This window comes from Mus musculus, chromosome 13 (genome assembly GCF_000001635.26).
Source record: "Mus musculus strain C57BL/6J chromosome 13, GRCm38.p6 C57BL/6J".
Taxonomy (NCBI): Eukaryota; Metazoa; Chordata; class Mammalia; order Rodentia; family Muridae; genus Mus; species Mus musculus.
In genome coordinates this window covers 48,260,284-48,283,860 of record NC_000079.6, presented here as the reverse complement: position 1 = coordinate 48,283,860, position 23,577 = coordinate 48,260,284, and the positions used below count along the sequence as shown (strand labels likewise).

The window sequence follows — 23,577 nt, the reverse complement described above, 5'->3', positions numbered from 1 at the left end:
CTCTGATCAGTGGGTTAGAAGGGAGGTTGAAGCATTCAAGAACCCTAACTAAAGTCGGTTTTAGAGAAAAATCTAAGCCTACAAGGGAGAAAGACTGTCTCTTGGTTCAGATCACTAACTGGCCTTGCCCTGCCACAGCACACAGTGCTAAGCATTTTCCTTGATCTTGCTCTGATAATCACTGGGAAGGCAGTAGTCTTGATGTAGAAGTGCTGTAGTGAAATGGACATAGCATCTTGAATCATTAAGTCGAGTCAGATCCTGGCATGGATGACTTCAAAGATGCTGGCAATGCTGCTGCCTTGTGAGTTAATGAAAGAGGCAGGGGAATGATAGAAGAGGAAATTAAAGGGAAAAGTGGGGTTGTGAGTAACTGAGAGAAACCCAGCAAACACCTAGATAACTTTGCATAGATTAAAATTTATGCACCAATTTCTTCTAGGATATTTGATCCACGCTAAGGCTTAATCTTTGTGTCATTGGGGCTGGGGAATAAAAAGATGTTCTTGAGTCAACTGTTTCTCTCAACCCTGGTGACCTGGTAGGTTCAATATATTTTCATATTAGATTAGGGGCCTCAGGAAGGGTGTCCACACACCCAGTTCTCTTGGGTGTGCTGGTGTGCACATTGCCAGATGCATGTGAATACTGGCTGGATAAGTTTGGTGAAGTGACCACAAGAGATCCCATGTGTAACTAAAGATGTGAAGCATGAAAAAAGAATGAAAGAAAACTGCCCTTGAAAACGGTGCAGGAGAATATACACAAAGTTTAGAATTAGATAAGGAAGGAAAGGAATGTAAAGCATTTTAGTAGTTTTGACTTTCACTGAGTGAGGTCTGATTTTCCTAGCTCTGTTATTTCCTTAATTTTAAAGGAATCTTAAATTTTAAATTTTAATTTCCTTTTTCTCCTTTACTTAACTTCTGGAAGTAGGCTATTATTGTCATAAGTCAAAGCCAAACTTTCTAATATAATTCAGTTATATATTGACATTCAAACTCTTAAGCTTTATATTTAGGATTTTTATAAATTTACAATTTTGTCATCATCATCATCATCTTTGCATTGAGACAGGGTCTGGCGATGTTGCTCATGATACCCAGCAATCCTCTCACCCCAGATTCTGAGTTCTGGAAACACATGTGAGCTACCAAGCCTGGCTCTGATCTTCAACAAAGTAAATTCTAAATGGAGAATGTAGAGAGTCAGTGAGTACCTTAACTATAGCTCTCATCTCAAATAAGCAATAATGAGATTCTGGGACAAGGCTGTTGTCTGTTGGGGACAGTCCCAGGAGAGTCCTAAGAGACTGTGTGCCACCCATGCCTGGTAAGATGGCAACAGACAAGAGATCATGTTGAGTATTTAGATGTCCTGTCAGACTACATAGTTAACAAGTGAAGATACAGAGAACTTGGTTAAATGAGAATTTCAGAGAAGGCAGTGGGTATCTTGACATTGCATGTCCAACTATTACATGAGGTATGGTCCTACAAAAACGATAGCTTGTTTCTCTAGACCTCAGAGTTAACTGGTGTGCTGCATTTAAGCCGGCCACTCCATTTCTAGAACTAACAGGAAGATGTGAGTAACTGAGAAAAGCCCTGTCTCTTTACCATGAACCTGTGGAGTTTTGCCTCTGTTGGATCCTTAGGCAGAAAGTGGGTCACCTCATGTTGAGAGACTATTAGTTCTTAGTCTCGGCAAAATTATGAGAATCTTCTTGGGGGGCCTTGAAGTCTTCTATGGCTTGGCTGGAGACCAGCCTTACAAAATTAGACTCTCCTGACATGGAACTCAGGCATCTGTATTGACTCAAGTTCCTAGTAATCCCGACATGCAGTCAAGTGTAAACACCACTCACGTCAGAGTTCTCAACGATGACACCGGAACCACTGGGGGGATTGTACACAGAGCTCACATCTACAGCCCCAACCCAGAGGTTGAGCAGTCTTAGTGGGAATCTGGCATCCACGCTTTAAAAACTAGCTATATTTAATATACATATATGTATTATATGTGTGTATATAATATATTATATATTCATATATACACATGCATATATACACACACTATACATGTATATATATATATATATGATACCTGCCATTCATACAAAATAAGGTCATTTTCATGCAGATAATAATGTGTTTCCCTTATCTCTCCCCCCATGTCTTACTAGTTCCCTTGTTCCCTATGGCAGCCCCAGGTAGTGAGAAATCACATGGTATAACACAGGAGTTTAGGACTGTCCTATCCTCTCTGGATTCCCGTAAGAGGTACATTACACTACAGGGCAGGAACCCCTTGTGCTGGATAATACTTGTAACTGTGCAGAAAAAATAAAAAAATAAAAAGAAAGCAGATCTGAGTTTCTCTTGGAAATATGACTAAGAACACCGTGAGACACAGTGAGGTTTATGACTTCCTGGGCTCTCTTCAGACATTCAGAGGGTGGAAAGAGACTGTGGTGGGCAGCGTTGGGGCGGGTGGTGTTAGTCCAGGGGGACTGGAAACTGGAACTGACTAAAAGCAACAGAATGAGGCAAGTCAAGGCAATGGTAGTGAGAGAAAAAGATGGGAGAAGGAGGCAGAGAAATGAGGGGATGTGGAAGAGGCGATATCACTCACATGTACATGAGTGTGTGTACGCACACACACTCATGTGCTCATGGAGGCCTGAAGGGGGCGTCCAGTCCCCTGGAGCTGGGGTTATAGGCAGCTGTGAACATCCTGATGTGCTGCGCACTGTGAACTGAACTCCTGGTCCTCTGGTAGAGCAGCAAATACTCTTGACCACAGGACTGGGTGTCTCTTCAACCCAAAGCAACACCAGCACATTTAGGAGCGAGGGTGAGTGGCTAGCCCCTGGAGCAGACAGTCTTGATCCCCACAGAACTTTGAGTCTGTAGGTTAGTCTCAGCCTTCGACAGTTCCAACAGTTCTCTGTCTTCCTTGTTGTCTTCTAGATGGAAGTTTGTTGCTCTGGCCACAGAACTTGAATAAATCAGCAATGCACACAGAAATTTGGGGTCCTTATCAGGAAAGGCTGCTAGAGACGATCTTAAAGGTTTCCAGAGATGTGAGGTTTCAAGCATCGTCCAAGGGCTGCCATTTCTGCAGATTTTTAAGAGTTCCTTTTCCAACTTGGTCTTCTTGGGTTATGAATATTTTGCCACCTCCCTAGGAGTCTAGATATAAAATTCTCTAATGTATAATTTTGTCAACTAATACTTGAAGGCTCGGCTAACATATGCCCCAGTTTCAAGTAGAATATCTACCCAGGTGGCCCTGGGACACAAATGGCTACAGAGCTGACTCCTGGAATTGTAGGAGAGATGTTGAGGCCTCCTTGGACTTCTCTAGGCCATTCCTTTCTTCCTTGCCTACAGAATGAGGACAGCAGCCAAAATCATGAGACTTAATGAAATGAATAGACAAAGCATTTGCAGCCTACCCAGGAAGTGGTGAACCTCAATCTCTGTAGGTGGTGGTACTCTAAATCCCTTTCTGCTCACAAGGACTTCCATGCTTTTTTATAAATGCCCCCTCCCCAAGGGAAAAAAGATAATATATTATTATAATTACATACATTATAATAATAGTTATAATAATTTATTATTATTGGTAATAAATTTTGATTGGCATATATTTATTATGCATAATGATGACTTCATAAAGACATTTAAATGTCCTTAAGAGGTGAAAGTGGGCCTTAGGGTTTGCTTGCCGTCTTTGGCCTTAGCTCTCTTGGTGCTAAATACCATTTCCTTTTAAGGCTTACTGGCTTGGGTTACATTGTATCTCCTGTGTGACAGACACTTGCTGTGTTGATAGAGAGGACACAATAGTGAACAAAATGGCAGACTGCTGCTGAACTATCAGAGCTCAGACACAGTGATAGCTTCACACACACTCTTTGAGCTCTTTGCAAGTCTGCTGTATGGTTTTGACTTTGTCAACAAGAAAACCATTAAATGACAAAGTCAAGATGTCCACCCAGAAAGGTCCAGCTCCTAATGTCTGCTCTGCACTAGGCATTGTAATATGGTAGGGTGTGTGGAGGCTACAACCTCTACACATGCAAGATTTATCCTGTGGCCTTTACAGAGAAATCACAGCAGGGAGAGAGAGCAGGCTTTAGGGGTAAACTAAAGTGCATTTTACACACACACACACACATGATGTGTGCGCGTGCGCACGTGTGTGTGTGTGTGTGTGTGTGTGTGTGTGTGTATATATATATATATATATATATATATATGACAATTGTGAACAATTGAGCAGATTTTCTTTTGGGGATAAACTGATTCCAAGGTACATATATATGTATAGAATGTATTATGTGTATATGCATATATATTATATATTACACAAATGTGTATATGTGTTAGGACAGATATTTGAAAACAGAGTAAGTCATTGATCAGAACAGGTAATAAATTTAGCAATTTTATTTTTGATTGGCATATATTTATTATGCTTAATGATGACTTCATAAAGACATCTTCGTTCAAGCATATCATGTACTTTGCCTACATTTATAAATGTTTAAAAATCATTTGTGTGTGTGTATGTGTGTGTATGTGTGTGTGTGTGTGTGTGTGTGGTATCTGTGCACTTGTGAGTACAGGTACATGCATGCCCCAGTGTGGGCATGGAGGTCAGAGGACAGCTTCAGAGTTGGTCCTGGCCTCCTCCCTGGTATGACATAGGGTCTCTGTTAGTTTGTCCATCTCCATCTGCCATTTTGCCATAGGAACAATGGGTTACAGCTGTGTGCTGCTGTGCTTGGCTTTTTGTTCTAGGGCTTAGGTAGCAAGGGCTTGAGTCACAGAGTCATCTCCTGAGCCTTGCTTTGCTTATATTAATCCCCTTTCTACCTTTCTCTGGGTCCCCTGCCTCATCCACTAGTCTCTTTTCTTTCCCCAAAGACTCACTTTAACTTTTATGGTGTGTGTGTAGGTGTGTAGGTGTGTGTGTGTTTCAGTCATGGACTATACCATGGTGTTCACCAGCAGATGAATGGATACAGAAAATATGGTAAGCCGGGCAATGATGGCGCACGCCTTTAATCCCAGCACTTGGGAGGAAGAGGCAGGCGGATTTCTGAGTTCGAGGCCAGCCTGGTCTACAAAGTGAGTTCCAGGACAGCCAGGACTATACAGAGAAACCCTGTCTCAAAAAAAAACCAACCAACCAACCAACAAACAAACAAACAAATAAATAAATAAAATATTATATATATTATATATATATATACACACATATATATATACCATATATATATATGGTATGCAACACATACACACACACACACACACACACACAATTGAGTTTTACTCTACCACAAAGAAGAAATTATGTTGTTTGTAGGTAAATGGGAGGAAATGGAGAACATCATATGAAGCAAAATCCATCTGGCTCAGAGCCTTTCCCATGGCTTTCCAGAGGTTTGATGGAGTAAGTGGTACTGCTGAGGGGCAGGGGGTAGGGAGGGAATCTGCCCCCCCCACACACACACCCCACTTGGTAGTGCTGTATCAGCTGTACACTAGGGAGGGAGGGGTGAGCATAGGCCACTTCAGTCTGATCTGTAGAAGAGCACAGTTAATGGTGATCACCTTTCTAAAGCGGGCCCCTGCTCAGCTTGGATGGTGCAGCTCCCTCCACCTTGGTCTCCTAGCAGACAGAGTGATGCTTTCAGGCTCTCTGTTTGCCAATCTGCTTGGTTGGTGCAGGACCCAGTTACTTTGAGGGGGGAAAGAAGATGTCTTTCTTTCTTTGTCCTTCTCTCCCCGGCAGCCCTCCTCTGACACTGCCACCGCCCACATTGTACAAAGCCACACAGATTTGCCGAACAGGTCTGTAAAATTAATTATACTGTGAGTACTTGGTAACCAATGAATTGTAAATTGTACATTATTAAAACAGCATCAGGGCTCTGACTGATCTATTATTCTTTGGGGGAATGAATGAAGATAAGAGCTTTATACATTTTAGAGGTCTTTCTTGCCACCACCCAGCAGGCACAAGGAGCAAACAGTATGCTTTTCTGTTTTGTTTGGTTGGCAAGTTAAATTAAATAGAAAGTGTGTTATTTTCCTTCCATTATTAAATTGTCATGCATGTTTTCATATGTCTGCTTCTGGCATCGACTGTGGTAGTGGACATTCAATAAACGGTATTCTGTGATCACTTTGATGATGTGTATCTGTCTATGATCAACCGAAAAGGCAGTGCCTTGTCAACCAAAGGCGAGCTGGGGAGATACGATATGACATGGCGTCGTAATAAAACAAATTGTGTTGATAAAGTGCTTCTCAGAGAGAGGATTAAAAAAAAAAAAACAACCTCTGGAAGAATTCAAAATAAACAGTTAGAAACATCAAAAAAAAAAAAAAAGTCAGTTGAATATGCACCAGGGCCTTGTGGCTTCAGCTAAAAAAGACGACTCTGGAAGAAAGTGTTTTTCCTGTCTCTTCTAGATTCAACAAGAGTACTCTTGGGGGCTGCTGGGGAAGCCACTCTTTTGACTGAATGATCTCCCCTGTGCAGAATTTCTCAGCATCTTTCCACCTGCCACAATGATTCCTTCCAGGCACATCACACACTTCTCCATGGAAACCTCTTTCTGTAATTGACCGAGCCTGCAGCCCTGAGATGGAAGCTGCCAGGCTGCCATGCAGAACTGCTCTTGCAAACAGGCAGGCATGCTAGATGGGAGAATCCTGACAGGTACTAGGCAAACCGCGCAACAGTACACGCTAAGATAAACAGTTAACCCGTTGTCACCACAATGAGGGATAGCAAGCCTCGGGACTGGGCTGTTTTCGAATGCTGGGTAGGACCCAGTATTCTGCAGGATATATAATAGGATATATTCTGCAGGGGCCATGCAAAAAGTAATGGTGGGCTCATTGCTCACAAATTGCCCAGAATTTCAAGACGGCCATAGCAAAGCAGACAACTCAGTGTGCATCTGAGCTGCAGAGGTTGCCCAGGCTGGAAGCCAGCCACGGTGCTGCCCAAGATGTTGTAAGGATGTCTGTAGTTTTAGTTCCTTTTAATCTTTCAGTGGTCTGATTGGGCTCTCAGAAAATTCTAGTGTTTCCTTCATCAGGATAACAGTGTCACCCGCTGCTCTTTTGCCAACCAAGCAGTGTACACTGAGACCGACCGTCATCACGTCTTCATCTCCAAAGGAAGGGAGTGGCTATTAGGTACAGGCTGAAGGAGACATAGCTCAGGGAAATTGAAAATGAAATTTCAAGGGTTTATTCTTGAGATGAGCACCCTCTCTCGAGGCAAAGGGGGGGATGGGGTGAAGAACTCTCGAAGGGGATACCGGGAAGGGGGGCGATATTTGGAATAAATAAGTAAATAAATAAAGCATTAAAAAAAAAGACACGGTCCTCTTGTGATTTTCCTAGCAATATATGGTTGCCAGTTCCTTGCTCTCTAAATCCTAGGAAATTGAGGGGTGAAGGTGACAATCAGCTGTCGTATTTTGTCTCCCAGGAGCATTCTTTTTTCCTGTTCCATGAATTCCTTTGGTATAAGGAAGTTGTCAAGATGGTGTGTGTATATGTGTGCAGACCTGATGGGAGAGGGGACCGCTGTAATCAGAAAGGGCCTGGGGAAGAAGCTCTGAGACTGCAGAGAGCAGGTGGTGGAGAGGAGAGAGGACGGTCAGAGCTGAGTTTTCTGTAAGGCCCCTCCATGTCTCTGAGACCATCTTAACTCTGCAAGGGTCTCAGTCCACTTCTGTCGTGGAAGGACAAACAGTACCATCTGGAGAGGTGTACAAAGTGTATTCTGGTGTGCCTATTCTTTTAGGATCCTGGTCACCAGAACTGTATGTGAATATTTAGGGGGGAAAAAAGTAGATCAGGCCAGAGGGGTGGTCTTCTGGGTAAAGAAGTAGTTAGGCAAGAAAAGAATTCATTCCCATAGCCGTGGTAGAGAGACAACCCAGATGGTCTTTGGTAGATGGATAGAGAGCTACATTGTGTCTTGTGTCTGTGTCTGTGTCTGTGTCTGTGTCTGTGTCTGTGTCTGTGTCTGTGTCTGTGTCTGTGGCTGTGGCTGTGTCTGTGGCTGTGGCTGTGGCTGTGTCTGTGTCTGTGTGTCTGTGGCTGTGTCTCTGTGTCTGTGTCTGTGTCTGTGTCTGTGTCTGTCTGTGTCTGTGTCTGTGTCTGTCTGTGTCTGTGTCTGTGTCTGTGTCTGTGTCTGTGTCTGTGTCTGTGTCTGTGTCTGTGTCTCTGTCTGTGTCTGTCTGTGTCTGTGTCTGTGTCTGTGTCTGTGTCTCTGTCTCTGTCTGTGTCTGTGTCTCTGTCTCTGTCTGTGTCTGTGTCTGTCTGTGTCTGTGTCTGTGTCTGTGTCTGTGTCTGTGTCTGTGTCTGTGTCTGTGTCTGTGTCTGTGTCTGTGTCTGTGTCTGTGTCTGTCTGTGTCTGTGTCTGTGTCTGTGTCTGTGTCTGTGTCTGTGTCTGTGGCTGTGGCTGTGGCTGTGGCTGTGGCTGTGGCTGTGTCTATGTCTATGTCTGTATCTGGATGTATAGATTAGAATGATACTGTCTTAAAAATATAAAATGGAAGGAAGTTCTTCCTTTGTGAGAGTATGACCAGGCAGACACCGAGTTTAGCAGAATGAACGGTGAGTAGGAGAGCAAATATGGCATGGTCCTATTTACACATGGAATTTTAAAAGCTAAAATTCATAAAAATGGAGTTTGCAACTGTTATTTTGCTTAAAATGATGATCTCTAGTGCCACATATTTTCTTGCAGACAGCTTAATTTTGTTCCTCTTTATGGTTGAATAAATTCCATTGTATAGACTTATACTATATTTCCCATAGCCAGAAAAATGGCCAGCATTCATTGGTCAAAGAGCCTGAAGTTTCTCTTTTGTAAGACAGGTAGGTTCTTGGTGCCTAATGTGCCTATGGTGGCTATGTTTATGGGACTGGAAATAGGCTATTCTGTTTGGGATTGCTGCTCCGACTTCTACACGATTCAGTTCCCTAAACAATCTAGGCTGTGAATCGCAACTGCACCTCTTCAGAGTTCTGTGTCTTTTGGTAGGCACAAAAGAATGAGCAAAATGAAGGCTTGTTAGAAAACAAACCTGGAATTGATGTCACAAGGCTTAATGGTAGTCTTCTTCATATGACCTGGGTTTCACACACACACCACAGACACATTTATACCTATGTATTCCCCCATCTCACACAAACTGCATATTCACAGAAATACCACACACACACTATACACACACAGAGACACACACACAAACACATGCGCACACACCATAGACACATTTACATACCTATGTACATTTCCCTCCCCACATCTCACACAGACTGCAAATATACATAGATCACACACACATACACACACACACAAATACTACATACACACACCATACACACACCAACCACACTCCCCAATGACAACCCCCAACATACACATACACATCTATGTACACACACTCCCACCACACTCCCACACAGCCGTATTCACACCCCACCCCCACATAGATAACACACATACCATACATACACACACCAACTACACCCTGACACCATATCCCCCAACACACACACACACACACACACACACCAGCTTAGTGGTGACCACTTCATGATAGATAATATGTAAAGAAGCAGTTGCATTCCTTGACTATATTGTCAATTATATGTCTATAAGGCAGAAAAAAAAGAAAAGGATGCCATGTGTCTTCTGAGTCCTTTACCGCTTTAGGAAATGGGTTTGCCATTCACTTCAGGACAGCGACAAAGGTGGCCCCACTCAAAGGGAGCATTCCAGCACATTCCAGCTTGAACTGGATAAGAGGAAGCAGTCTCACACAGGGGGAAAGACCACAGGCATCAGGCCCTATTTCTGCGTGCAGTGTGCCCTAAAATTCAAAAGAGGGCAGCAGATAACCTACACTCACTGCTTAGAGGACCCAGCAAGTGTGTCACCTGAGGAATGCCAGGGCAGGGAGTCGTGGTCTTTTTCAAAACTCGTGGAACTCTGGCGTTCACCATGCCAGAAATTCGTTTCCAGTCCCATGTGCTTGAAAAGCAGGTACGTGATTCATAAGATAGAACGGAGCGAGTGAAGACTTTGTCCTAGCAGACTCCTGCCCATCCCCCCGCCCCCAACCTACGGAGGGTAGGAGGGTAGGTGCTGTCCCCAAAGGCAGTGCGAGCGGTGGTGCCAAGTGGCACTGTGAGGGGCGAAGGCTGCCGGGCTGCCTCTGTTCTCTGTTGTCCTGTGGTTGCTTCTGCAGGGTCTCTTCAGGAAACAGAGCCCCCTACAGAGTCTGTTCTTGGCAGAGGCTTTCTACCCAGTAAGATCCAACCAAGAGAGAAAGAGGGAGGGAGAGAGAGAGAGAGAGAGAGAGAGAGAGAGAGAGAGAGAGAGAGAGAATGAATGCAAGAGTGTCAGTTTGGGACAGGAAGGTCACGTCCCATGTCCTAGAGGCTTGGCTTTTAAAGAGACTGAGATGGCACAGGAAAGACCTCTGAGACCTCAAGTTGAAAACACAATCTTTTATTACTATTATTGTTGGAGTTTTTTTTTTGTTTTTTGTTTTTCAAAAAAAGTGTTTCTCTGTGTCGCCCTGGCTGTCCCAGAACTCTATAGATCAGGCTAGCCTCCAACTCAGAGATCCGCCTGCTTCTGCCTCTCTAATGCTAGGATCAAAAGCATGTGCCGCCATTCCCTGCCTGAACACACAATCAGACCTGTAGAGTCATCTCTGCATCACAAGGTCCTCTTTATAATGCAGTTCCTGAGGAAAGTGACTTCGGGAGTGGATCCCAAATGCTGTCCCTCCTTAAGCAGAGGAGGAAGACTGATGGAAATGGAACACTGGACAGTTCAGACAAATCTCAAGCTGGCTGTGAAATGCTCCTGAGATCTTCCGAACTTGGTGGTGATGATGGCTTCTTGTTGTTGTTGTTGTTTTGTTTACTTGTTTTGTTTTTTAAAATTCTGCCTAATGCTCAGCCACTACTTTCTCTTCACAGAGCACGACAGAATCACCTCAGCCTACCCAGAAAACGCCAGGCTATTTAACAAGTAGTTTAGATGCTGCCTCTGAAAGTTGAACCCTTTATGTCTTTTTAACGGATTTTTCATTTCTTCATAAATAATTGAAATGTGTTAAAAATTTAATCAACAAAGTAAATTATTAGATCTGTGGAGAGAGTTCTGATCACAAACTGGGAAAATATGCTCTCTCTCTCTCTCTCTCTCCTCTCTCTCTCTCCTCTCTCTCCTTTTTGTAACCGCAAAGCAACTGTTATAGCAAACTCTATAGCAAAGTTAGATGCTATACTGTTTAGATACACACCTGATGCTGCACGAAAGATTTTGGGAAGCATGCCTTAAAGTTCTGTGCTGATTTAATATTAAACAGTCACTCTGGAGTTCTCTTTGTATGTGTGATACTGAAATCTAGACTTGGCAAGAACACAGATGCACAAGCACATGCTTAGTCTCTGTAGTGCTGAGGCAGGGGGATTAACACTGTATGGGTGTCTCACATGGCAGGCATTTGGAAGTCCAAGCTGATCAGCAAATTGGTAAGATCTGAGGAGTACTGAGGACCTCAGGATTGACTTGTGCAGTGGTTATGCAATCTTTCCCCCAGAACAAAACAAAGCAAAACAAACAAACAAACAAACAAACAACAACAACAAAAGTGCTGTGACCGTCTTATCAGGAGCAGCCTTCAGTCTCTAGAGTTGCTATTGTTCAAAAACAGCGTGGTTCTCTTGGGGCCGAACCCTTTCTTGAGTGTAAAGGCCGGGGAATGGCTGTGTTTGCAGAGTTTGCATGAAAGGGGAAGGGTCTCTCAGAAAAAAAAGGAATATATAATATAACAGCGCAAATAGGGGTTCTTAAAAAGGAGAGAGGAGGGAGGGAAAAGAAAAAGAAGAAATTGGGGAAAGAAAAAAAGGATGAATTCCGATAGTGTAAATGTTATTCATTCATTTATTTACTTACTTATTGTGAAGTTAAAGATTTTCCTTCTGAGGATAGGAGGCCTGGGCCTTAAAAGAAATACTTTTATTTTCTGTGTCTGGGTGCTTTGCCCAGATGTTTGTTTGTGCAGAACATGCCTTGTTGTTGTGACAGTTGTAGGTCACCATGTGGGTGCTGGAGACCGAGCGAGAGCTGTTCTCGGCAAGAGCAGCACGCGCTCCTAACCGCTGAGGATGTAGGCTCACACATAAACAAATGCTTTTAGTTTTATTTTATTTTAGAGTATGGACGTTCTGCCTGAATGCATGTCTGTGCAGACCCTGCCTGGTTCCTTGGAGGTCAGGAAGAAGGCGATGAATCCCCTGTTCTAGGGAGGCTTGAGTTAAGCCAGCACAAACGGCACATCCTAGGGCTTCACACCTTTAGTTGCGTTATCAGTGCAATATTGGACTTTGATATTTTTTCATAATGCCTCTACTTTATGACTCCTGGGATGCTGCAATGGACGCAGTGGGCTCCTAAATATTGGCACACCCCTATCTCTCTGTTGAGTTTACCACACATAAGGACACATAAATGCCCCAAGTAATTTTCAACATCAGTTATAAGAGACAGCTTTTTCTCAGCTCTGAAGAATACAGAGTTTTGGATGCTATTTTCAACTTTAGCCTGTTAATTCTGTTTTTGATTTTGAGATTGGGGGGGGGGGGGCGAGGGTCTCACAAAGTTCCAAGATGGTCATGAACTTGCTGAGGCTGGTCTCGAACTCCTGAATATCTTCCGTCTGTTTCCCCAAGTACTAGTATTACAGGTGTGTGTCTTCACTCCTGATTCTTATCTGGTTTCTCAGCTGTTATACGGCAGGCTACTCTAATTCTGTCTTTGTCTTTCAAAGTTGCTTCTGCACCAGAAGAATGTAAATAGACTAGTCAGTGTGCAAGTTATGAGCATTTAGCCACACATCAGGAAACAGATCAAAACATAGGTAAGCGCTGAACCTGACCTTCCAGAGCAAAATCAACAGACACAGCCCCCCACCCCCACCCCCAGCTTCCTATGAGGAAGCTCAAAGAAAGCAGGGCTTCTTAGTTTTCCCAGCACTGCAGTTCTGTCTTGCCTGAACCCTTTGTCTTGACTTTCTTCAAATGTGTCTTGTACCGTAGTGTTTAAGATGCTGGGGTCTGTACACAGAGCATCATGACTATTCTGGAGACTGTTCAAGAAGTCTGATTTCCCTCAAGTGTGTGTGTGCTCTTTTGAAATCACTGCTGTGGGTATCTAGTGACGGCATCATACACACCCATGCCTTTTATTTTCATTTTATTTTATTTTTGGTTTTTCGAAACAGGGTTTCTCTGTGTAGCCCTGGCTGTCCTGGCACTCACTTTGTAGGCCAGGCTGGCCTCGAACTCAGAAATCTGCCTGCCTCTGCTTCCCAAGTGCTAGGATTAAAGGCGTGCACCACCACACCCGTCTATGCCTTTTAATTTTGCTTATACCTTTCTTCCCACTGGGCCAGGGCAGGCACACTCTGGCCATTCCTGTCTCTATCAAACATGTGAGTGTCCATGAAATTTGACGACAGTAATAGCACATCCCAACTCTATACACGGTTAGTGTGTTAGTACTCAGTAGTCCCATGGTAGGTAGTAGTAAGGCTATCATAATAGTTTTGGTAGGACTATTTAGCTGGTGTTTCCATGCTGGGCTATAGGCAATGTCTTAGGGTGATTTAATATAGGAAATGTGATAAGATTTTTTTTTTCTGAATGTGTTTCTTCAGAAGAGTATCATCACTATTAAAACCTGGTTGTTTATGCTGCCTGAATGGCTACCACATAGATGCAATGAGAGGCGGCAATAACTTGGGAAGATGTAGGAGAGGGTGGCACCTTTGCCCATCCTTTTGTGTTTTCCTTGGCAGCTAGTATGCTTTAGTGTGAACATATAGGAGGTTATTATGTTATCATTTCCACTCAGAGAAGGACAGGGACAAAAACCAAGGCTACAAAGGAGCCAGCACTTGATACCTGACCTGTCCCTGGGTCCCATGCAGAGACTCCCCTGGGAGGGAGACAGCTCAGTTGTTAAAGGACTTTGTGCACCAGCTCAGAGACCTGAGGACAGATCCCCAAAAGGCTTGTAAAACAAAACAAAACAAAACAAAACAAAACAAAACAAAACAAAAACACCAGGCAAGGCAGCTTGCTCTCCCAAAGTAGAGACAGGCAGATGGATCCCTGGAGTTTCCGGACAAGCTCATCTACTCAACCAGTGAGCTTCCAGGTTCATCGAGAGACCCTTGACCATACCTCCTGCTGGCCTCTGGCCTCCACATGCATACACATGCGTCACACGTCACACACATCGAGGCCCCCTTGGTGGTTCTTAATCCTTGTAGAGAGCTTCACACACACATACGCACAAGCACACGCACGCACCCGCAGACACACAGAGCTCCCTTTTTTCTGAAACAGGTCTTCTCTGCAAACCCTGGCTATTCTAGAACTCCCTATATAAACCAGGCTGGCCTCCACCTTCTGGAGCTCTGCCTACCTGTTTGTCCTTAATGCTGGGATCAAAGTTGCACACTACTACTCTCTGCTGCAGGAGAAGAGGGAGGGAGAGAGATGGGGGGAGATTTCCCCCTACCTGCAGCTTCCAATCCACCCACATCCAGTCACTTGTCCTTTCCCCTCCTTGCCCTGCAGTTTCAGCCCAGGCTCTGACTATTTTCCCTAACTTGAATGAGTGGAGCCTCTTTTTCTACTGAGGATACAGGGATCTGCACTTTCCCTTCTCAATGTCTCCTTCTGACCCTCTGCTTGCGGCTGACAGCACTCCTTCCTTCTCAAGAACACACAGCTTATCTGTCTTCTGTGTTGGAGGCAGCCAAAGGCTTTTAGATAATGAAAATCTCTCCTGTGTATTTGAGCTGCAAAGAATTTGCTAGACTTGCTGGCACAGAGCTGGCACTTGTGTTCTGCAATCTTCAGAAGGTCAGGGGTCTTACCATGTACATGGTTACAGGAAAATAATGATCGTATGGACTGAGGAGTAGCCGGAGTAGCCGCTACCTGGTGGGGTGAGGAAAATTTTTTCCAAAAGAGGTAGCTGCTGAATCTTGATAGTTGGGAGTTTAATATCCAGGACTGGGAGTTGGGGTCTGGGGGTCCGGGCAGGGGTAACACTTTGTGGGAAGAAAGGAAGCATGAAAGAGTGTCCATAGGCAGATCAGGTAGGCTCAGCTGGTTTGGCTAGTAGGGTCTTCTCTCCCCCACCCTTACAGTACAGACGATACACTCCAGGTGTATCCTTCCCTGGTCTGATCTTGCTGTAACCCTCAGAGATCTGTCTTACTGTCAAGGCTTGAAAGAGTAAGCTGAATTAACACACACAGGATGAGATCTTAGGTCCATAAAATGTATGCACATTGACAGTAAAGACTGGAGGACAAAAAGGACTGGTGGGAATCACCATTACCACCACACTCATAGTTATGTTGAGACAGGATATCCCAGGTTGGCTTTGAACTCACTATGTAACTTGAACTATAGATCCTCCTGCTTCTACCTCCCAAGGGCTTGGATTATACCTAGTTTACGTGGTGTTGAAGTTTATGGGGTAAATTCAACTCAGGGCTTCCGTTGGGCTGGATGGACACTCTACCAATCAAACTATATTCCCAGCATGGAAATGATGATAATAAGCTAAGCTAACCCAGGGAACTGGAGATTCCACCATAGGAAGAGAGTGCAGAAGAAGAGAGAGGGAGAGAGAAGGGGGGATGAGATTTCTCCCTGTCTGCAGCTTCCAACCCATCCACATTCTACACATGAATGGTTAGATCCTACGTGGTGGAGCCAAGAAGAAAAGAGATGAGACCGAGTTCAGGAGATGATGCCGGCAGACATGGCTCAGGAGATGAGATCACTGGCTGATCTTCCAGAGGCCCCAGCTTTTATTCCCAGCACCCACGAGGATTTCACAGCTATTTGTAACTCCAGTTCCAGGAGACCTGACACCATTTTTTTGGGGGGGGGGCTTCTAGGACACAGGCTCGCAAGGGGTCCACAGATACACATGAAGGCAAAACACCCATACACAGAAATTTAAAATAGTGAGCGAGCTCAGGAGTGATACTGAATCAGGATGTGAATGGAGGTTGCAGAGGTGGCCCTGGGGAATATCTGCTTCAGGGGACATTTTTATGATGGAGTCAAGTGGCATAATCCAGTGGCTTTTCTCAGATTCCTGACCCGTAGAGAAGTTCCACCCTTCAAGGAATCCAGAAGAACAACAAGTCTGGGGAAGACCATTTCAAATCTATTGCTTCTCAGGGGCGGGCCAGGCCAGAGGAGAGCTGATACAGTGGCTTGAGGGACAGGTGGAAGGAAAAAGGATTAACTGAGTCGTTCTCTGGGGGAGAAGTTGTCAGAACAAGACATTGTTCATCCCACCAAACACTTTCCAAGCTACCGTGGGCTATAAGAAGAAAAAACACAGGTATTCTTCAACCTTAGGGAGTCTCCTCTGTTTTAAATGCAGCTAGCCTTGACGTTGAGCCTGAGTCTACAGCAGCCGATCTGGCTGCTGAAGTCACATCCTTACTTCAAGTCCCTTGAGTTTGCTGTTTCCCGGACTTTCTCTGACATACAAACCAGAGTATCTTCCTACCCTTTATCTTTCTCGAGATTACTTGCAAGTTTCAAACAGCATCCCAGGATTTCCTAAACATAATTCATTTACCTGTTTTTTTTTTTTTGGGGGGGGTGGTAGTGGTTGTTTTTAATCCTGCCTTGTGCTTAAGTATGAAGTGCCTGGTTAGAGCAGCCCGAGAGAGCGAGCTCCTGATCTGATTTACTCCGCTTTGGTGTGTACAGAAGGCCACGGGTAAGGTGCTTAGTCCAGACCCAAGCTTTAGTACTTAACAGAGTTATTTATTTTGAAAGAACAGGGATAAGATGCAAATATGATCACAAACACACTAGGAAAAATTCCCTCTCAAGATTTTTGAGTGGTCCCGAGTGAAGCCTATGAGACCCGAGATTGTCACCCCTCAATAAATTGGTTCTCACTTGTAAATAGCATCTCTGTCACTTAACATATATGCACGAAATCTTGTTTCAGGTACAGCTGGACGTAAAATCAGTTTTACAGTCTAGGGGGCAGTGGTTCTAATTAATAAAACAGATACTTTAGCGGAATATCATGGCTTGTAATGATAGAAGCCATGTGGGTCTGAAGCCTACTGAGGACAGCCCTATTAAGATTCACTCAGAAGCTGAAAATTAATTTCCTGGACTTAACACAGTAGCAATGGGAAGGCTTTGCTTCCTCATAAGCCTGGAGGGTAGGGGCTTGGCCCCGTGGAGACCCAAAGGCTATGTGGGCTGATTAACATGTATATAATTAATATGTGCCAACTAGATAGGAAAAGGCAGTTGATTCCACTCTGCACTACTGTGAAATAATTTCCTCCTGTGACCATTATGTACCTCTCTTTCTTCCTTCATTTTTCCTTTCTGTCTTTCTCTTTCCTTTTTCTTTCTTTCCTTCCTTTCTGAATCTAGTCTTTGGGTACCACCATCTTTGGGTTTTAGGATCTCTTGATTCCTGTCATAACAGAATCAGAGATCTAGTAGGGAAGCTACCCGATTCAGACTAGATTTTCTTCCCATTCGCATCACCCCTTTAAAGCCACACTTTTCACTCCTTGGTAAGGAACATGGTAAATAATGGAGGTGATCCATCAAGAGGCCTGTTCCTGATCATGAAAAAATTGCATGACTCGGTGCAAGTCAATTAAAAACCACAAACTTCAGATCTCAGTGAAGATTGATTTATTAGTACAGGAGGCATCTAATACAACAGTTAGGGAAGGATGAATTAAGTTTTTTTAAAGTTTTAAAAATGCCGTTAAAGTTGACAACGAACTTGAGTAGGAATTGTACAATACCAAAGTCAGTTCTTTCAAACCAAAGGGTATATACTGTTTTATCCTAAGATGTCTGAGATGCCAGGATTTTGTAACAACTTTAGAAATAACATCCATTGTGTGTGTGGGGGTGGGGGGGGGGTGTATTTCTTTTCCTTCCAAGGTTTTAAATGAACCTTATTCTTTGGTTTTGCCTATACAATGAAACTACAAATTACCAAAACCAGGTCAGGATATTTTCTTTTGTTAAGCTAAATATTTGCATAAGTATAACAATCTGGATAAAAGACTTAACATGTTTTTATTATCTGGTTGCCTGGTTAGGACACAGGCAATATCCTCATAGAAAGTAGCATCTTCTACAACTACATAGGATACTTGTTGTCTTGTCATTTAATCAGCAGTGGTTGTATTTCTTTAGAGATGTCAACTGCTGCTTCAGAGGGCCAAGGAAAAAGTATCAACTCTCAAACAACAGGATCTCCACATTTCTTTCAGTGGTTTTTGTATGCTCAGATATAAATTTATATGCCAATATCTCTAACAGCAGAAACATCCAAACTTTTTAAAAAGATTCAGAGTCTAGCAATGCCGTTTTAAACTCTGCCTAACAGCTTAGGTAGGGTTCAGCAGTCAGGCATGCCAAGCGCATAGTCCCAGGGAAGGGCACACACGTGACACAATCCCTCTGAAATTAAACTGCCAAAAGGCAAAAAGTGCCCTTTTTAATAACAAAGAATGCAGTCCTTAGAATCCTTGAGATCCGGAATTCCATCAGTGATCTAGTGCTTTCTTCCTGATGCACGAGTAGTATGAGCAATATAAAACAACCAAGCACAAACCTCATCCAAAAGCGGCCCTTTGACTTTATAAGGTTCAACACCAAATTCTAAATAGACTGGAGACCAGGGAAGGAGATGAGGGGCAAGCCCTGGGGTGGGAGGTGGACAGAATCGCACAGGTTTTATAGAAACCCTCCATGAATTTTTAACCTCGCACTCATTTTGACCCTTTTCGTTGAGTTATCCCCCCTAGCTGACAGCTAGGAACTGTGACATTTCAGATCCCCATAAATATTTGACTTTGACTTCATAAAAAGTCCCTTGGGTCTATAATACTTTTATTCTTGTATAATCTGAAACAAATCCTTTTCCTTTTAAAAATCAAACAGAGCACGTTTACACACAGTTCACTATTTACAAAGCACCCAATTAAATCCCACTTAATTCTCCCACTCTTAAAAATTCCATCTAACTGGTATGTAAAATACCCATTACATTAAATGTGTGATGTTCATAAACCCTGGAGTTCTCAGCTCACCTAGAATATATGATTTTTCCCGGAAGGGAAGAAGGGTCCTTAGTCAATCCTATAGCGTTAAGAAATCACATCAGAAGTCACAGTACAAGACAGATAAATCTACTTTTAATTTTCACATGTAAAAGTTACACATCACATGGAATTGGACAGTAGCTTAGTGGTGACTGACATCGCTATAGTGAAAATCATTTTTTTATAGAAAAATAATCTAGATGTGGTCATCAGAATTTTTGGTCTACTTAAGTTAATATTTGAAGATCGACTTTTATCCCTGCTTGAAGGATTTTCCAGTATGTTTTTTTTTTCTTTTTTTTTTCTCCTACTGATGCCTATTAATATTCTTTGGAGGGAAGAGGGCAGAAAATGTCCGTTTCCAAGAGTTTGTCCTTTGGTAGCAAGCAGAGAACATTTTTCATTTCTATGATTTAAATAATCTGTACAGATATGAAACTTCATGACATTATGCTTTAGTGTAAAATGAAGGGCGAGCATTTTCACTTTGAAAAGACAGCAGTTCTGTAGACTTCTTAAAGGTCCAAGCATTTCTCCATCCTATATGCGAATTCACTCAGAATCTATTTTTGACCTCAGTTCAAAAAGAATAATAATAATAAAAACCCCACACACTTAATTCTTTATATATTACACTATAAAACCCTGTACTTAAAACCCGAGAAGGTAGGTTTTTACCATGTACACGTCAAATACAAAGGTTTCCATCTAGGTTAAAGAAAGCACATTTGAAAGGACTCGTAACTGGTTTATTTTGTGATTGAACACCTCATGCAATCATGCAAGACCAGTACCAGAGAGCTGTTACCTCTGAGCCTCAGAAACTGGATACTGGGCAAAACAAAACAAAAAAACCAAATCAACAGCCTGGCCAAACAGAAAACATCCAGATAGCAAAAGCTCTGCAAGGGAGCTGAAAAATAATTTTCCAAAAGAAATATTCCCATCGATTTTAAAAAAACAGACACATAATATTTACAAAAAATATTTAATTAAAAATATCTTATAATTACAGTAGTCTATTAAAGCGCATATACTTTCTCACACTTATAGAACATCTCTATATATACAGGGTATGAAATGTCACTCACTTATCTATACAATATGTAACATTCTTGCAGAGAAAAAGTTCCCCGCCCTGTTATAATCATCTATTTTAAACAATAGATGTAAAACAACATATCTACAGTGCTCTGGTATATTAGTAAAGCTTCAAAAACAAAAACAGTTCCCTTGTCACAATGTAGCCTCTAAGGTTGGATTCACGATTGCTCTTCTACTTAGCAGTCTGGTCGACAACACTTAAGCTTCGAAGTTTAACTGCACCTTCAAAAGGGTGATAAAAATAACCACAGAAACGTACAATTCACAGCGGTCATAAAAGAAGAAACGAAAGAGAATACGTACGGTGAATGCTCGTGAACGTGCAAAAAAAGTAAAAGTGAATTTAAGTTTTATTTTTCCCCTTCTCTCTCTCTCTCTCTCTCTCTCTTGGAATGACAAGACGAGACGACGTTTCTAGATTTGCTGAAGATTTCCCCCCCTTTCCTCCGGTGGCTTGTTTCTCTTAATTTCTGCTCTGGCCCTCCCTTCCTAGGGCTCCTGGCTCGCTGGTGCTCAGGCGGCCGCACACCTGTGGAAGAGGAATGAATAGAGGGGGTGTGTGAACCTTCTCGCTGCAGACTAACTGGCGCCACCGACCAAACTCAAGACATGCATGATCAACAACCCAAAACAAACCGCCGGGTCAGGCAACACCCGCAGCCCGAAGCTCAGCCAAGTGCCCAGGAGGCAAATGCGGGCTGGGGAAGGCCAATGGACAACGTTCGGGGCGCTCTGCCCACATCCCTCTTTGTGGATGTCAGGCCGCTCAGCTGGGCATGAAGGGGAGGGAGGAGGATTGGGAGATCTTGGGACACTGGGATAGTTTCTACGGTCACGAGGGTGTCCTCTCAGAGGTAGAGGAGACCAGCAGAGCCTGTCGGTCACAGGCAGAGGAACGAGGGCGGCGGGGACCACAGCTGATGAGGCTCCGCAGAGAGTGATCCCCCCCCCCCGAGTTGGAAAGCTAAGTGGACTGTCTCGCTAACTGGGTGGCAGAGAGGTATGGGTGTCCCCGGGGCTTTTACGCTTCGAAATGCTAGGGGACAAAGATCGCAGCAGTGCCTGGCACCGGCAGCCCCTGGGGAGGTGCGAGCATGGTAGCCCACTAACCATTCGGGGACCTGAGCGCTCACCTGGCCATCCATCGCAGCTCAGCGGCAGAGAATGCTGTCACCCTGCTTGTTCACGGCGCCGGCCTGGAACAGCAACCCAACACCAAGGGGAAAAACGGTTAGAGTGCGCATATCACAGTGTCGCCACCACCCAGGAGACGTCCTGGAAAACTAGGCAGGCGAGCAGAGTCCCCACCCGAGCCCGAAGCTGGGGAAGCCTCCTGTGATGCAAGGGACACTCCGGAGACGCAGGGCTCCAAGTCCCAACCGCCCTCGGCTCAGGGACCAGTGGATCACCAAGCCCAGCAGGCGGCTCTCGGTGGAGACGGGAGAAGCGGCTGTCATTCCCTGAGAGGAGCAAGACCACCCGTATCTCGCCGCCCCGCCACCTTTCCCGCGATGCCCAGGGTGCCCCGCCAAGGCTTCTCACCGGGTCAGTGTTGAGCGCGGTGAGTGGGGTCCGCGGCGGCGCGACCGGACAAGCCCCGGCCGGGTGGAGAGGTGGCGCGGGCGGTGGCGGCTGTCTCAGCAAAGCAGGGTGAGTCTCCAGCGCCAGCTGCAGGTCCAGGATGTAGTCGATAACGTGCTGCAGGATCTCCACTTTGCTGACTTTCTTGTTGGGCGGGATGGTAGGCACGAGCCTCCGCAGGCGACTGTAGCAGTCGTTCATATCGCACTGCAGGCACAGCGCCGGCTCATCGGCCGCCGCCTCGGCCGCCTTGCAGCGCGCGGCCGCCGCAGCGGCGGCGGCGGCTGCCGAGCCACCCAGGCTGTGGCCGTGCTCCGCCAGGCAGCGTAGCGCCAGCTCCCCGCCGCCGCAGCCCGACGGCGCCTTGCGGCCCGAGGGGCGCACCGGGCTCACCGCCTTCATCGCGCGCTTCCTGCGCGAGAGGACCGCGACAAGCGGTAGAGCGAGCTCCGGGTCCCCGCCCGCAATTTGCTTTGCTCCCCTCTCCTGCGCGTCCGGCGCTCGCAGCACCCGGCGGCTCCGAGCTCCAGAAATCGACCGGAGAGCTGCTCGGGGTTTTGGAAAGGGTATCTCAGGTTTTTGTTTTTTTGTTTTTTTTCTTTTTTTGTGAGCGACAATCGGCCCGAAGCAAAAGACAAGAAAAATCAAAAGCCCCGGAAAATAAAAAAAGTAGCCCACCCTGGTCCCTGAGCCGTTCCCTTCTGAGCTTCGACTAAGGTGGATCGCCCGGTGACTGCCCCCCCTCAAAGTAACGACTTCCAACCGCGCCTCCCAGCTCAACAGCGTCGCTCGGCTCCGGCACAGCAGTATTTGTAGAGCCGCGCGCCTTGGGGGCGGGGCCAGCGCGCGGGCCGGGTCGCCACAAGAACCGGACGCGGGCGAGCTCGGCGCGCGGGCGGCGGCGCGGAGGGAGGTGGCGAGGGCGGGGCGCCGGGCAACCCGAGGGCGGGGATGGGCGGGGGGTCGGGAGTGACCAGCCAATCAGGAGGACAGTGCCACCTCGGGGAATGACGCTCGGGCCAATGGGAAGGGCACTCCATTCCGTCAACGCTGTGGGAGGGGTGAATCTGAGAAAATGAGAGCCGGGTGGGAGTCGGGCCAGGATGGAGAGTGCCCGAGGGAGGGGAAGAGAGAGAGAAGTTCCTACGAAGAACTAGGGGAATGTGCTGGCTGGAATGCGTTCTCCATGGGCCTAAGCTGCTGAGGGACTCTGAGCCTTGTTTGTGGGTCCCCTGTCACTCTTCAAGGGGGGGAGTTCAGTCCCCAGGCCTTCAGTCCCTAAGATTCCAGTGCTTTCAGAAGGACTCGCTTTCAAGAAGCGAGTTGGTTCATTTGTCCATGTTATCCTCCTTCGGCATCACCATTCATCTTTGCACAATTGCGAAGCCCTTATAATGGAATGAAAACGGGTAGCCTTCCCGTATGTGTGTATGCATATACATGCAGGCTAAAGCTTAGTAAAAGAAAAATATAGGAAAAGAATGTCGAAAGCCGGATCCAGTGCAGGATTTCTGATGAAGGTAAATACACATAAAACAAGATCCAAGATCGTGGTGGGTTTTTCTTGGACCTATCCAGATGCAGAAGTGGGCTTAAGACATGCAATCCTTTGCGGG

The 23,577-nt window shown here is 45.1% G+C and overlaps 1 protein-coding gene and 2 long non-coding RNA genes across 3 annotated transcripts in view; 2 read left to right on the top strand and 1 right to left on the bottom strand.

Moving 5' to 3' along the window:
- Positions 1-9,976: 9,976 nt before the first annotated feature.
- Positions 9,977-11,443, top strand: A330048O09Rik (RIKEN cDNA A330048O09 gene). The gene is made up of 3 exons (NR_045162.1): positions 9,977-10,098; positions 10,805-10,951; positions 11,046-11,443. It is a non-coding gene; the product is annotated as an RIKEN cDNA A330048O09 gene (long non-coding RNA).
- A 6,389-nt stretch (positions 11,444-17,832) lies between these two features.
- On the bottom strand, positions 17,833-22,745 carry Id4 (inhibitor of DNA binding 4). The gene is made up of 3 exons (NM_031166.3): positions 21,923-22,745; positions 21,514-21,576; positions 17,833-20,909 (listed from the first exon to the last, which is right to left on the bottom strand). The coding sequence occupies exons 1-2, from the start codon at positions 22,361-22,363 to the stop codon at positions 21,532-21,534; spliced, it is 486 nt and encodes a 161-aa protein (NP_112443.1). The 5' UTR covers positions 22,364-22,745; the 3' UTR covers positions 17,833-20,909; positions 21,514-21,531.
- A330033J07Rik (RIKEN cDNA A330033J07 gene) overlaps positions 21,238-23,577 on the top strand; it is a 218,393-nt gene continuing 216,053 nt past the window's right edge. Inside the window, exon 1 of the long non-coding RNA NR_102303.1 lies at positions 21,238-21,941. This is a non-coding gene — a long non-coding RNA (RIKEN cDNA A330033J07 gene). The remainder of the gene's footprint in view (positions 21,942-23,577) is intronic.